This window comes from Hylobates moloch, unplaced genomic scaffold (genome assembly GCF_009828535.3).
Source record: "Hylobates moloch isolate HMO894 unplaced genomic scaffold, HMol_V3 SCAFFOLD_12, whole genome shotgun sequence".
In the NCBI taxonomy this organism is placed as follows: Eukaryota; Metazoa; Chordata; class Mammalia; order Primates; family Hylobatidae; genus Hylobates; species Hylobates moloch.
In genome coordinates, this window is record NW_026652287.1 from 104,535,399 (window position 1) to 104,550,590 (window position 15,192).

Sequence of the window (15,192 nt, forward strand, 5' to 3'; positions counted from 1 at the left end):
CTAGCAAAACATTGAAATCCCAGAGAATGGGACCAATTGACTTCCAAATATGAAATCTTCTTTTTGTTTAAATGCCATGTAGTTCAATGCAGAACAGGTGACTCAAAAGAACATAAGGATTGAATGGCTGTTCTCCCGACTGTTAAAGGCACAGCTTTGCTGTTAACAGATGAAGCATGGAGCTTAGTCCCTAACAGAGGCACACAGGAGGGAGAGGAATTGGGGAACTAAAGGTTTTGCACAAAGGGCAGACAGGGCTCCTTATGGAGAAAAAATCCTATTTCACTTGGTGGCGCTGTAGGATCTGAAATGTTAAAGAAGAACTCTGACTCCAAATTCTTTCCAGGAAGAAGTTAGAAAGAGAGGTTTGGGCTTAATAGGCTGTCCCCATTATATGCCTTCCAGAAGAAGAAAATTAACTTGTCTCATAATGGAACTGTCTAGATTCACTGGGCAGTCCTGAGCTTTTACATGGAGGAAAAACACAACCCAAATGGAGAGGGAGAAGGGTATTCACTCAGCGTGAAATATCCCCCCTATACAGTACCATGAATGTCTGTCATTAGGGACAAAAAGCTCTCACTAGGTGAAAGTTTAGACAGAAATCCTCTAATTGTTCTAATTAGATCAAACCTCTATAGTAAACAGTTCAAAAATTATACTGTCAGGGAATCATCTTCATGGTTGCTAGACTTGTCGTCAACATCCCCAGGATCTAGAGTTCCATCTTCTGGCCTATCTGGAAAATCTCACAGCCATCTACCCAGTACTTCTAACTAACCACAGCAATCCTAAAGTACCAAACCCCCTACTTATTCAGTGGAACTCTCCTCCACTTAATGGATTCCACCTGAACGTCCCCTTCCACACTTGCCATTATACCTGGACTTGAAAAGTTCAGTATATCTCCAGTGCATTGATTCTTTTGCACCCACTACTGTGTTAATGACACAAAAGCAGACATTTCCCTGTGATGCTCTGATCTAACTATAGTTAGCAAGTTTCCAAGGCAACAGCAAGGTAAATGGTATTTCACTTGTAGGCAAGGAGACCATATATGGTGTCTTCTCTCAGACCAGAACACACAGGGGAAAAAATGACTGCCTAATCTGGGAGGGTGGGAGTACTATTCGCTTCTGGAAAACAAGGTTTGTTTGACCACCCCCACTGGAACAGGGGAAGAATATCTCTATAGACCCAACTTGGCACCAAAGGATAGACATTACACCCTGTAGGGCCTCTATTTATGCTCCAACTGGACTCATTTTTGTTTGTGGCCATGAATGAGAAGTCACAGGCTGTAACTACTCCTGACTCCCCAGGGAGCCATCTGTTCTTTTAGGAGTAGCTTTCCTTTATATATCAAAAACTTGGAACAAAGATAAATGTATGTTGACCACCCCTGCCCCTCCAAGGGTCACAGTCTATAACCCAATAAGGCCCAGGAACACCAGAAGTCAACAAGCAATAGGATTAATTCTGGTGGGAATCAGGGCAGCCATAGGACAAGCAGCACCCTAGGGTGGCTTTGCCTACCAGAAATCAACCCTAAAGAACTTGACTCAAACTCTAGAATCCTTAGCCACCAACACAGGTCAGGCACTACCAGCAATTCAAGAATCTCTAGACTCTTTGGCAAATGCAGTTCTTGATAACACACTGGCATTGGATTATCTACTAGCGGAACAAGGTAAAGTCTGTGCAGTTAATAAAACCTGCTGCACATATATTAGCAATTCTGGATAGGTTAACATTCAAAAGATCTATGAGCAAGTGACCCTGTTACGTATATCTTCTTTGGCTCTTGCTTGTTTAACCTCTTAGTAAAGTTTGTGTCTTCTAGATCAATAGTCCCCAACCTTTTTGGCATCAGGGACCAGTTTCATGGAGGGCAATTTTTCCATGGATGGGGTATGTGGGGCTGGGGCTGGGGGCTGGTCTCAGGATGAAACTCTTCCACCTCAGATCATCAGGTACTAGATTTCCATAAGGAGTGTGCAATCCCAGTCCCTTACATGCACAGTTTATGATAGCGTTAGCACCCCTATGAGAGTCTAATGCTGCCGCTGATCTGACAGGAGGTGGAGCTCAAGCAGTAATGCTCACTCACCTGCCACTCACCTCCTACTGTGCAGCCCAGTTCCTAACAGGACACGAACCAGTATCCACAGGAGAGGGGTTGGGGTATCCTGTTCTAGTTCCAGGTAAAGACAATGCTGGCACAAGGCTTCCAACCCATCCTTGTCTACTATCCCAGAGAATGAAAGTGTCCTTCCTTTGGGGACCTTAGATGTGGTATCTAGGGATTTTTACTCCTTTAGTGCTAGGCAGGGCCTAGGCCCACAAAATCAGCAGCAAGCAGTCACAGAGCCCCCTTAAGATTAAAGAGGAGTATCTAATCTCTGATAGGAGAGTGAGATAGGAGGCAGGACTCCATACCAGACTGAAGACTGGCTGAAACAGGGAACAGGCACCGAGAGCATATCTACATAATACACACCCACCAGTGCCATGGCAGTTTACCACCACCATGACAACACCTGGAAATTACCATCCCTTTTCTAGAAATTTCCGAATAACCCACCCTTTACTTTGCATGTAGTTAAAAGCGGGTATAAATATGATTGCAGAGCTGCCCCCTGAGCTGATACTCTTGACACACTGCCTATGGGGTTGCCCTGCTCTGTAGGAGCAACCACAGAGTTGTAACCCTGCTGCCTCAACAAAGCTATTTTCATCTACCACTAGCTTGCTCTTGAATTCTTTCCTGAGTGAAGCCAAGAACCTTCTTGGACTAAGCCCCAATTTCGGGGCTCACCTGCCCTACAATGCCACCTGATGTCATACCTCTATGCTTTCTAAAACCATCTCCCTTACCACTGGAAGAATATAACTTAGGCCTCAGGAAATGAGGACAATTCATGCTGACACAAGGAGCTCTTTAAAAAATAAAAAAGCAACTGGGCGCAGTGGCTCATGCCTGTAATCCCAGCACTTTGGGAGGCTGAGGTGGCTGGATCACCTGAGGTCAGGAGTTTGAGACAAGCCTGGCCAACGTGGTGAAACCTCATCTCTACTAAAAATACAAAAATTAGCTGGGTGTGGTGGCACACGCCTATAATCCCAGCTACTCAGGAGACTGAGGCAGGAGAATCATTTGAACCTGGGAGGTGGAGGTTGTAGTGAGCCAAGATCATGCCACTGCACTCCAGCCTGGGTAAGAGTGTGATTCCATCAAAAAAAAAAAAAAAAAAGGCAGTGTTATTTAATAAGATACCTGGGGGATGTTGATGGACATGCTACCTTGGAGGCCTGCCTAACTCAGCCCCTTCTTTGAGCACAATCCACCACCTGTAAACCACCACAGTTAACCACCACAGTGTTGACCACCTGTTAACCACCACAGTCCTGTTAACCCATCTCTGGGGATACCTGACCTAACCAGGCTAGATCAAGTTTTCTTGCCTGAATTCTGGAATAAGGACCTCAGGCAGAGGGCAGAGTGTGCTGGGCACTAGGGTGAGGATTTGTGTTTAAAGGGCTGTTTCTACCTCAGTGATCCCCAGTGCAGAAACAGGGAGACCAGGCAAAAGCATGTGAGACCAAAACAGAGAATACAGCAGGACCTGTGGATAGAGTGGGTAGAGGGAGAAGGGTTTGAGATGCCTTTCTCACCAGGCAGGTATGTGCAAGAGGATGGAATCAGAGGACTAGGGTCACCCACATGGGACAGAAATAAAGCTTTACCCAGCAAGACCAAGAGCCCACAGTTCTCCAGCCTCACATCTTGGTGCAGTGTCCTCTGGACCAGGCCCAGATATCCACATTTCTACCAGATGAAGGTCAGGGCCATGACCTTGAAAGGCACCAATGCCTGGCAAGTCAAACAGAAAGTTGACCTCAGACTGTTGGATATTAGAACCTATTGCTTGGTCACTGGGAAAGGTGCAGAGAACCAGGACATCTGAGGGTTGAGCTCCACGTAGGGCACAAGGGTGAGGGACACTGCCTCTGAAAATAGGGTAACTGTGGCAGAAGGTAAAGCCTATGATGGGGGATGTCATTTCCAAGTTAATGTTTCTGCTACCCAGGCTCCTTCTGATTCTCTACCTCCCACATGTCCTCCTGCACTCACATTGAATCATCCCAAGTAAGCCTCCAGGTTGCTTGCCTGGCTCCATGCTCTGACAATTGTGCTGCAGAATGGAGCTGTTCCCTCTAAGCCGGGCTATGCCTACACTGTCACACCTTGTACAAGGAGATTGTGTGTGTTGTGAAAATAGACACAGCCAGTTACTAGATGTGTAGATGCACATTTACCACAGGCACATTTGTTTTGCTACTAGCTCTTCCACTTTCTATTAATCACACCCAAAATTTCTGTACCAATTATGTCCCATGCTTAGCTCTCATCGGCTTGAGTACCACCATCTATGGAATCATGGGCATCAGAGCACATGGTTCCTTTGCAGAAGCTGGGAAAAAGCTTTGTCTCAGTAGTGCTGGGCATTACAGCCTGTAGGAACAATGCAACAAATCCATCTTATTCCCCAAAGCACAGGAGCCTGTCATAACAGCCAACTTGTCCTCAGGATGACCTCTGGTCCAGAGAAAGTGTAGGGATCCAGGCCACAAATTAGGACAATAAAATTCTTGCATTGTTTCCCAGGAGGCCTTGAGCAGCAAGGCAAAGTGGACTAAAACCAGAACAAGAACTACTGCCATTTTACTTTTCCTGCACAGGCCAACAACACTGGGGCCCCACAAAAGCTGTCCATTCCTTTATGTAAGAGCCCAAATGTGTTTTCCAGCCACCTCACACAGGAAACCAAACCCTAAGACCACACACAGATTTAAAATTAAGGCCTTTATTACCACGCAAACCACAGCAATGTGAGGCAGCCAGTTACTAGGTGGTGACTTGGAGGCTGGAAAAACTACCAAGTGTTGTGTGAGAACAAGAATTTCCATGAAGGGAAGCCTTCCACATCAGCTACCAGCAGAACCCAGGCTGGGCCCTTCTGGCCAAAACTGGTCAGATATATGCTGTAATCAGTCAGAAAAGGGAAGGAATTCCCCTTAAAGGCTCAGACTGCTCAAGGAATTTCCTCCAAGGAGTGGGAGAACACAGGTGTATCTGCCTCACCTTAGTATGCAAGGGTGACTAATGATTTAACTCTGGCAAAGGCCTCCAGCAGTTTAGAACATGCAAAGGAGCTCCTGCAAGACACATATGCCTGGAACTCATGGGAGTCTGACCTATCGGGAGGTCTAGAAGTATGAGGTTTAACTTTGGGCAGATGGCTCCTTCACAAACGCTCTCTATAGCCATAACACTGAAGAAAGAGACGGCACATTCCCTGCAGGTCTAAGGCTTTTCTCAGGTGTGGAGTTTCAAGAGTTAAACAATGTTAGCTCTTGGGCTGTAGGGTTTTCCACATTTGCTGCTGTCACGAGGCCTCTCCACAGTGTGAGATTTTCGGTGGAGAATGAGGCCAGAGTGTTGTGTAAAGGACTTCCCACATTTGCCACACTCATATGGCCTTTCTCCTGTGTGAACCACTTGGTGTTGAATGAGGCTAGACTTTTGGATAAAGGATTTCCCGCACTGTCCACAGTCGTAAGGCCTTAATCCAGTGTGAATTTTCTGGTGTTCAACGAGGGTATAGCTTTGTCTAAAAAATTTCCCACATTCACTGCACTCAAAAGGCCTTTCTCCAGTGTGAGTTCTCTGGTGCCTAACAAGTTTAGATTTGAACATAAAAGCTTTCCCACATTCCCCACATACATAAGGCCTTTCTGCAGTGTGAACTTTGTGGTGTTTATTGAGGGTGGTTCTTTGGCTAAAGGATTTTCCACACTCATCACACTCAAAGGGCCTAGCTCCACTGTGAATTAACTGGTGCTGAATGAGGCCACACTTTAGGCTAAATGATTTCCCACACTGGCCACACTCATAAGGCCTTGCTGTAGTGTGAATTCTCTGGTGTACAACAAGGCTGAAGCTTTGTCTGAATAATTTCCCACATTCACCACACTCATACGGCTTTTCTCCCGTGTGAGTTCTCTGGTGCCGAACAAGAGTGGATTTGGACCCAAAGGCTTTTCCACATTCATCACACTCATAAGGCCTTTCTCCAGTGTGAATTCTGCAATGTTCAATAAGGTTGGAACTTTGGCTAAAAGATTTCCCACATTCACCACACTCATAAGGCCTTTCTCCAGTGTGAACTCTGTGATGTTTAATGAGGGTGGCTCTTTGGCTAAATGATTTCCCACACTGACCACACACATAAGGCCTTTCTCCAGTGTGGATTCTCCGATGATCATTCAGATGAGAGGTTTGGCTAAAAGATTTCCCACATTCACTGCACTCATAAGGCCTTTCTCCAGGGTGGACTCTTTGGAGCTGAACAAGGGAGCACTCACAGCGGCAGACTTTCCCACATTTGCTAGATTCATAAAGCCTTTTTCCAGTGCAGACTCTAGGGTGAAAAAAAGTGTGTTTGTGGCTGGACTCTCTCCTGCATTGACTCCACTTGTAATAACTTACTCCAACACGAAAGGCCTCCTCACATTTGCTGATTTTGTTTGGCTTCTCATAGTTAGCAACAGCCTGAGGCTGAAGAATGCCCAATGGGGCTAGGAAGTCCTTCCCAACCTCACTGCTGGTGAAAGGCATTCCTAACTCATGCAATAGGCAGCACTGCACAAATGAGGCCTTGTCCATTTCACTTTCCAAGGGTTTCTCTGCACTATGATGCTTCTGGTCCTGGTGAAAGACTGCACATGCCCCAGTCAAGTATGGTTTCTGCCCAGGCAAATCAGTCAGGTGCAAAATGTCAGTCAGGAATGGGACACACATGTCACAGGACTGAGTCTTCTGGGTGGATGGACTGGCCTCTGGAGTCATGAGCTGAGGTACTCCTTCTACAGAAACACTTTGCTCAGGTGTCTCTTCATCCTCCATCCCATGCCAACAAACTGAAAGCAGAGAAACACTGATGAAATGCATGTTGACTATGATGGGAGTGTATTAATCATTTAAAAAACTATTTTCTGAATAATTGGTGTTCTGACATCTTAAAAACTTTGCTGGCCTGAGCTCAGGAGTTTGAGACCAGGCTGGGCAATGTGGTGGAACCCTGGCGCTACTAAAAATACAAAAAACTATCCAGGCATGGTGGTGGGTGCTACTCAAGAGGCTGAGGCACAAGAATTGCTTGAACCCGGGAGGCAGAGGTTGTAGTGAGCCCAGATCGCACCACTGCACTCCAGCCTGGGAGACAAAGCAAAACTGTCTCAAAACGAAAACAAAACAAAACAAAAAAACGTTGCTGGCTGAGGAGAGAATGGTGCTTCCAGAGTGAGCCAACTCTTAAGAAATAGCAAAGAGCTCAGCAAGGAGCATGACAAATATACAATCAATCCAGAGCCCATACTCCCAATCACATTTTCTATGTGACTTGAATGCTTCAGGAGCTAATATGCCTCTGCTCTAGTCATCCCAAGGTCAGGCAGGAGACAACTACGCCTAGTGAGCCCCTTTGCCCCAAAATAAACTACTCAAATTACCCAATCCTAAACTGTTTATCACGTCTTGTGTTACCAGCAGAAACCCCAATAAAGGCTGTGGCTTAATATTTTCCCTCCTCTCTTGCTTCTACCTTCTGACCACTGAGCACTTCCTCATGTGGCCCTGCATGGCATGGTGTTCACATGCTCTTGCTACTGCAGGTGATAAATTCCTATGTCATTGACATTAACCTCTCTGTATTGGCACTCTACTACCTCCATTAATTAAAATCCTGTGGGTACATAACAGGAAATGGGAAGCACCTTCACATATACATCAAGGAACGAATTCACAGTATTGCTCTGAAGCAATATTGAGGAGCTGAAAGCAGGATAAGAAAGAGGCTGCTTGACAGTAGTGGGCCTCTAAAGATCACAAAATGGGGAGGCTTCACCAAACACAGGACGTAAGAATGGGGTGCAGGACATAAGGAGAGGCAGGGTCTCCAATCTATTCTTTTGCCAAATCCTGTGGCAAGATCTTGTCAGCTGGTGGCATGTGTATGCTGTGCTGAAGGCTGGCATTATTCGGGCCCAAGATAATGCAATTGGAAGTGAGTGGGAGATTCCAACTGCGATCTTGTGCTCAAGAAATATTTAATTGGCATGTGCACAACTCACAACACATTGTGAGTGGGTTAGTGTTGGAAAACATGCTGGGGGGCAGTGCAGAGAAACTGGTGGCACATGGAGGGCAGAAAGATGGGGGCGGCATGAGGCCAGATGTCCCAGATGAAGCAATAAGCCAGCAAAGTGTCAAGGAAGAGGAAGAAAACATAGAAATGAGGTGTGTCCAGTGGCATTAGCATCAAACTCTGGATGACACAGGGCAAATTCCTGGTAAGATTAGGAAACAGGCTGGATGCCATGTCCTCACCCAGGTGCCACTGACTGAGGCCAGGCTTCCTCTGAAGCCATATTCCCATCTTCACCCTTTCCAACAACCAGGGCTTTCCCACCACCTCTAGATGTGCCACTACTTGGGACTTGAATGAAGCAAGTCCTGAGGGAAAGCTGGGACAGGTGAGTATCCTGCAGTGGCCCAGAGCAAGTCAGCACCCTTGAGAACACAAGAAAGAAACAGTATCACACAGATCCTTGAAGGAGGTTCTGGCAACAACAGCTCACGGTCCATGTAAATACTGACGAGGAAAATTCTGCAAATTCCTAACACAGGTAGTCAAAGGAAATGTCATCTAGGAGGCAGAACTTAAGACACTAAGTACGATGAATATGGACACAGCCACCCAAAGAGGAAGTGAAGAAGTAAACGGAGATGCATTAGGCTGACTCAAGACACCTAACAGCCAGACCCATCCCTCTGCGTTTTGGGACAGCAAATGTCAGGGCTGATTAAGGAGTGCAATGATTTCATTCCTTACACCACAGCACATATGCCAAGACAGTGGGGAAGTCAGCAGGGCCCATGGTCTGGCAGAGCTGCCTCTGAGGAAAAAGAAGATAGATGAAGACCAGGACACGAGAGTGGGTGTGAGGGCCTTACCCAGCGCAGTTATAAGTGCAAAGTTCTCCAGCATCACATCGCGGTACAGGAGCCTCTGAGCCTCATCAAGGAGCCCCCATTCTTCCTGGGAGAAGTAAATGGCCACGTCCTCAAAGGTCACACAGCCCTGCCATGATGGGGATAGATCTTTCCATGATCAGATTCTCTCCTAGGACCCCAAGTTCATGCCCCCCCACACATCCTTCCCCGCTTACCCCCATCCCTAAGCCCCACCTCAGAGGAGATACCAAGCCCTGGTGGCACTGATTCCTGCCCTCTCCTCATGGTCCCATCATCACTGTATCTTCCCACAGCACCAACAGGCAGGTGGGCCAGGAAATGCCATTTAAATTCTGGGTCTAGCATATAGTGCTGGATTTTATCTTGTCAGACAGTTCTCCTGGAGTTTCCAAAATTATGCCTCTCACATACAAACAATGATGGGCGTTTGTCATCATTCTTATATCCTCAATGCCATGGCCATGAGTTGTTCAGTTCACACTTCCTCTCCATATGCACATCACTCTTTGAAGCACACACTCTCTCAAACAATCTCACTCCCACAGCTATTTCCACCCTGTTGCCCCACACCATAGGCCATCTCTCTGGCATCCCCATGATACTTGGAACGCAACATTCAGAAAGTGCTTAGCAAACTGAAATGAGGTCCGGTGCTACTCAGAGGCTGAATGGTCCCCACTGCCAAAGGCAGCCCTTCAGAGCCCCATCTTGCTCTGAGGGCCTCCCTGTCTGACTCTGTCCCCTTCTATATCCTCAGTCACCCAGAAATACCTGGGGATCTGACACTGATGACCCTCTTCCACTAGTGCTGCACTTGATGTCCTCTTTTTTTTTTTTTTTTTTTTTGAGATGGAGTCTTGCTCTGTCGCCCAGGTTGGAGTGCAGTGGCGCAATCTCTGCTCACTGCAAGCTCCGTCTCCTGGGTTCACGCCATTCTCCTGCCTCAGCCTCCTGAGTAGCTGGGACTACAGGCACCCACCACCACGCCTGGCTAATTTTTTTGTATTTTTAGTAGAGACGGGGTTTCACCATGTTAGCCAGGACGATCTCGATCTCCTGATCTCGTGATCTGCCCGCCTCAGCCTCCCAAAGTGCTGGGATTACAGGCTTAAGCCACCGTGCCCGGCCGATGTCCTCTCTTAAGTCACAGCCTTCCTCTCCTGCTAACCCTCATTCAAAGTCTGCCCCAGAGGACCCCCACACCTCAGGCCCAGTAACTGTCCCAGATGACCACCTGTGCCCCTCAACTTATCCACCTCCCTGAAATTCCTGACACCTCAAGGGTTACCACAAAACCCTGGTAGATAGATCCAGAGTGCTGAGTAAGCACTAGTTCTGGTCTCAGTGTCATCGTGTCTCAATTACTTCCAAGCATTGATCTCATGCCCACTCTTCTCCTAGATCCTTGGCCACTTGCCAGATCATCCTTGCTCTCACACCCTACCATAGCCACCTCTCTCCCATACCTGTCTTTGTGATTCCCACCATGACCAACCAAGTCCCCAAGCAGAAGAGCCAGTAGTGACCCCCAACCTTCCTTCCCTGGGCTGGTAACAGCATTACCAGAGTGATCACGATTCCACCTCCTAATTGTGTCCCAAGCTATACCCCTAGGCAAGTAGTGGCCACCACCTTTTAAATGTCTCTATCCTGAATCCCTCACCACAGTTCTAGTCCTGTAGGATAAACTATCCACTTGATGTCTAAACTAACTCTTCTTTGAAACATCTCAGACTCTAAAGACGTCCCATTGGGCCATGTTCAGATGATGATTTTTAAAAAAAATTTTAAAAATAAAGATGTTCCAAATCAAAATTTCTGATTATCTCTAGAGATAACTGACTCTACTACCAACTTTACAATCCCCGCTAGTGGAGCTTCCATATTTCCAGCTGCTAAACCCAAACGCCTTGCTTTTACCCCTAAATCCTACTTTTCTATCTCTTGCCTTCAATATCTCAAAATCCAGGCTTTCCTACTTAAAAAAACTGATCTAGAATCCAACTACCACCTCCACAGCCACCACACAAGTCCAGCCACCAGTAACACTCGCCTGGACTACTGCAGCAGCCTTCTTCACTATCTTCCTATCTCATACCTCACACTCAGCCTGTTCTCTCAGCTTGGCCACACACAGGGAACCTGATGAGACCTGGATCAGATCACATACCTCCTCTGCCCCCAAACTGTCATTGCTCATCACACAATCCAGAAGGAACATCTGACAACTGGGAGCCATTTTTTGTCTGATTCCTGCATCCCAGCTTTCAGTTCCCATGAGAAAGAAAAAAGCTGTAGTTTCCTAAACCAGCTCAGCCTGATCTTCAAGCACTTGCTCATCTGGTATCTAAGCCTGAGACAACGTTCCACACCTTACTTTACTGGTTCCCAGCAATAGGAACCGTTCTATACCAGCTTCCAGCCTGGATGTATGACCCTGGGATTGATGTTATGACCAAGGACCCAAAGAGTGCCAAGAGTCCCAGAACACAATCTTAGAGACAAACACTGGGGTCAGCACCACTGAGGGCCCGAAACACTCTCCACTCACCTGTGTGAAACCCATAAGTTTAGCTTCTGCAGTCATGGGAACCTGCGGGAAGAGGAAGGCTATGAGAGGCAGGTAACTATGGTGGAAGCTCCATCGGCTCGTGCCTCCTTGTTTCCCTGCGCAGCCCTGGAGCCAGGTGACTTGGTAATGACTAAATTATCATTGCTTCTCAGTTCCGTGTGACTCTTACCTGCTCTGGGACCTTGCGCAAGGACTCAACTTCCCTGTGCCTCGGTGTTATCCCCCTTCCAGGCTGTTCTAACTCTGAGTAACTTTAGGAAAAATTTGAAAAGTCTAACTCAGACCATGTGCCTCATCTATTCACAACCACCCATGGTTCTCAGCGTCTTGAAAAGAGAGCCTCACTTTGCCATTCCGGCATGAACGCTACTGGCTCAATCGTCCCAACAAGATTCACAGAAACCGGCCCCTTCGCCTGCCACACCCTCCACAGCCCATGACACCAGGCTTGTAAATGGGAGCCCCACCCGCGAGGGCCTCATAGTCCTGGACTCTGGGGCCGGGCTGCAGGGACGCAAGCAGGCGCCCCTCACGCAGGGTGTTGGATTTCCGGCGGGGAGGGCAGATGAGGCCCGGGAGACGCAACACTCACCGAAGTCGAATCCCTAAGCACGGCCGCCGCCATAGGATTGTGAGCGGAGCGGGGCCGGGAGCGGCGGGCGACCCGGGGCGGGAACCCAGGCACGGCTGCCACCAGCGCCAGCGACCCACGGGCTGCTGCGCAGCGGGGCGATCCCCGCTCTGTGCCAGAGGCAGCGTTTCTAACTCAGGCGGCGCGGCCAGAGAACCACCAAAACGACCATCTCGGAGCGGTGCCGGAAGTTCCGCCTTACCGTATGCAACAAACGGAGACAGGCCCGGTCCTGAACGTTGATTGGCTCCGCGTCTTCGCAGTTTGGCGCTCGGCATTATGGGTAATGTAGTTCTCAGAAGCCCAGGGTTCCAGTGCCCTCCTTGAGATTCACCCGGAACAAGGGCTAAGCGGCGCACGGAGGGCGCTAGGAAAAGGCGCGACACCAACAGCCAGACAGGGACTTGCCGCTCCTTAAAGGGGCCGCTGGCCTTTTTCCGCAGTCCCATACCCAGCTAAGCGCCCACGTGGCTAGAGACGTTGATTCAGGTTCAGGAAGCTAAGGCTTCGGATCCACACGGACGCGTCACTCCACGGGGCCCCGTAGACACCGTGGTCGCACTGCGGGAGAGAAGGAGCCTCATCCCCCTCACGTGCGGGGCCGAGGCCTTTGAGGCCGTTTCAGGGACCTGAGCGGTTCCGTAGGCGACAGAAGCGACCTACCGGTCAGGCTCAGGGCCGCCGGTCCGGGAGGCCACATGGGGGCCACGCCCCCTGGACGCTCCTGCCCTAAGCCCCTTGATGGTCCCCAGGTGCAGGAGGCTGGGCCGAGAAGTTCCTGGGGCAGGGTTCCTGGGTGGCTTCACCCCGGGGACACTTCCTCCAGGGGGGCCCCCCTGGGCGAGCTGGGAAAAGGGCGTTTCCTTGGCTAGCAGGCCACATGAAATGCAGAGAACGAGTGTCACCACGAATGAGCACAAAGGGACTGAACGCTGGGAAACATGAGGACAAAATCATAGAGGAGTCCACCAGCCACTGACCTGGAATAACAAATAGAGTCATCCAAATGTGCAAAAGAGAGGAGAGTGAGTAAAAGGAAAAAAAGGTGCTCACAGGGATCAAAATTGCTCTGACCTCTTGAGCTCTGAAGAGATTCTGTTGCTGTGAATGTGTTGGACTCGCTGCTTGTGTCTGTGCAGGAAAAGGACCATGGAGCCACTGGCCCAGCCCATGAGGCCCAAACTCATAAAAGTCAGTTGCAGAGAATATGAATAAGACTAGAAACGTTATACATCTAGCTGGTTTGAGCAAAGAACAGTATACATAATTTATTTTCCCACTTACGTTTTTGCTGTTTATTTGACTAGTCACACTCATTGGAACAAAGATATTTGCCAGCAGTTGCAGGATCCAGCAGAGAAAACAACAGAAGCCAATGAACTTTGGGGATCTCATTCTGAGCTCCAATCACCTAGAGAAACTGGGACAAAGCTTTATGGCCTGGAAGCCACTGAGGAGACAGGTGGTGCTGAGGGGAACCCCTCTGGCCACTCTGTGAAAATAGAAGAGAAGTTTGCATCCAGCCTCATCCAGGAAATAGTTCAATCCAAAAGCTACTATTGTATGAGGGATCCCTCTAGAGAAAAGCACAAAGAAATTGGCAAAGGCCAGTTGGTTGAGAATAAGGTCTGTGGGTCTAATCTTGTGTCCAGTAAGCAAGGTGAAGTTACAAAGCCAAAGAAGGAAGGAGTTTCCAAGGATTCCCACTCCCATCTGAGTGAGAAAGGCAAACCTCATTTGCAGATTGGCAGGAGCCATCACGTTAATATCTATAAGACATTGATTTTAATTGGTGCCAGAACAATGAGGAGTTCAACAAACAAAAATATGTTGGCCAGGTGTGATGGCTCATGCCTGTAATCCTAGCACGTTGGGAGGCTGAGGCAGGAGAATTGCTTGATGCCAGGCATTCAAGACGAGCTTGGGCAATATAGCGAGACCCCATATCTAAAAAAACAAATTGCTAGGCATAGCGACATTGAGGCCAATGAGCTATGATCACACCACTGCACTCTGGCCTGGGTAACAAGGCAAGACCCTGTCTCTTTTTTAAAAAAAAAAGAAAAAAAAAAGAAAGAAATTATCATACCATGCCCAATAACCTCCAGTACTAAACCTAACATGTATTTTTCTAATTTAAGTGGGCCTTAAGTATGTGTGCTTATGGGTACAGAAGTTGTCTCTCTTTTAGTTATAAAAATATCTCTAGCAAGTGGTTGCTCCACAGCCTGCTTGAATTCCTTTCCCAAAAAAAGCTTTTTCTTCCTCTGCCATGTCAAGGCTGCAAATGTTCTAATTTTTTTTCTCTGCTTCCCTTTTAAATATAAATTCTATCTTTTGGTAATTTATTTGCTCTAGCATCTAGTACAGGCTTTTAGGAGTAGCCAGGCCACATCTTGAAAGCTTTGCTGCTTAGAAATTTCTTCCACCAGCTATCTCCTTGGTCATTACTCTAAAGTTCAAACTTCCACAGATCTTTAGGGCGTAGGCACAATGCAGCCAGCTTCTTTGCTAAGCCATAACACATCTGACCTTTGCTCCAGTTCCCAATAAATTTCTCATTTCCATCTGAGACGGCATCATTCTGAACTTCCTGTCCGTATCACTATTAGAATTTTGGTCACAACCATTTAACCAGTGTCTAAAAAGTTCCAAACTTTCCCTCAACTTCCTGCCTTCTTTTGAACCCTCCAAACTCATTCAACCTCTGCACATTACCCAGTTCCAAAGCTGCTTCCACGTTTTCAGGTATCTTTATAGCAATGCCCCACTCCTCTGTACCACTTTTCTGTTAGGCCATTCTTGCATTGCTATGAAGAAATACCTGAGACTGTGTAATTTATAAAGAAAAGAGGTTTAATTGGCTCATGGTTCTGCAAGCTTTACAGA

The 15,192-nt window shown here is 47.7% G+C and overlaps 1 protein-coding gene across 3 annotated transcripts; it reads right to left on the bottom strand.

Annotated features, from left to right (window-relative positions):
• Positions 1-4,807: 4,807 nt before the first annotated feature.
• Positions 4,808-12,498, bottom strand: ZNF416 (zinc finger protein 416). Of its 3 annotated transcripts, XM_032171337.2 has the most exons (4): positions 12,265-12,498; positions 11,652-11,693; positions 9,080-9,206; positions 4,808-6,984 (listed from the first exon to the last, which is right to left on the bottom strand). In XM_032171337.2, the coding sequence occupies exons 1-4, from the start codon at positions 12,295-12,297 to the stop codon at positions 5,402-5,404; spliced, it is 1,785 nt and encodes a 594-aa protein (XP_032027228.1). In that variant the 5' UTR covers positions 12,298-12,498; the 3' UTR covers positions 4,808-5,401. The 3 variants fall into 3 exon arrangements, with proteins under 3 accessions (XP_032027228.1, XP_058281977.1, XP_058281978.1); XM_058425994.1 differs by lacking the exon at positions 9,080-9,206 and having other exon boundaries at positions 12,265-12,293; XM_058425995.1 differs by lacking the exons at positions 9,080-9,206; positions 11,652-11,693 and having other exon boundaries at positions 12,265-12,474.
• Positions 12,499-15,192: the final 2,694 nt, after the last annotated feature.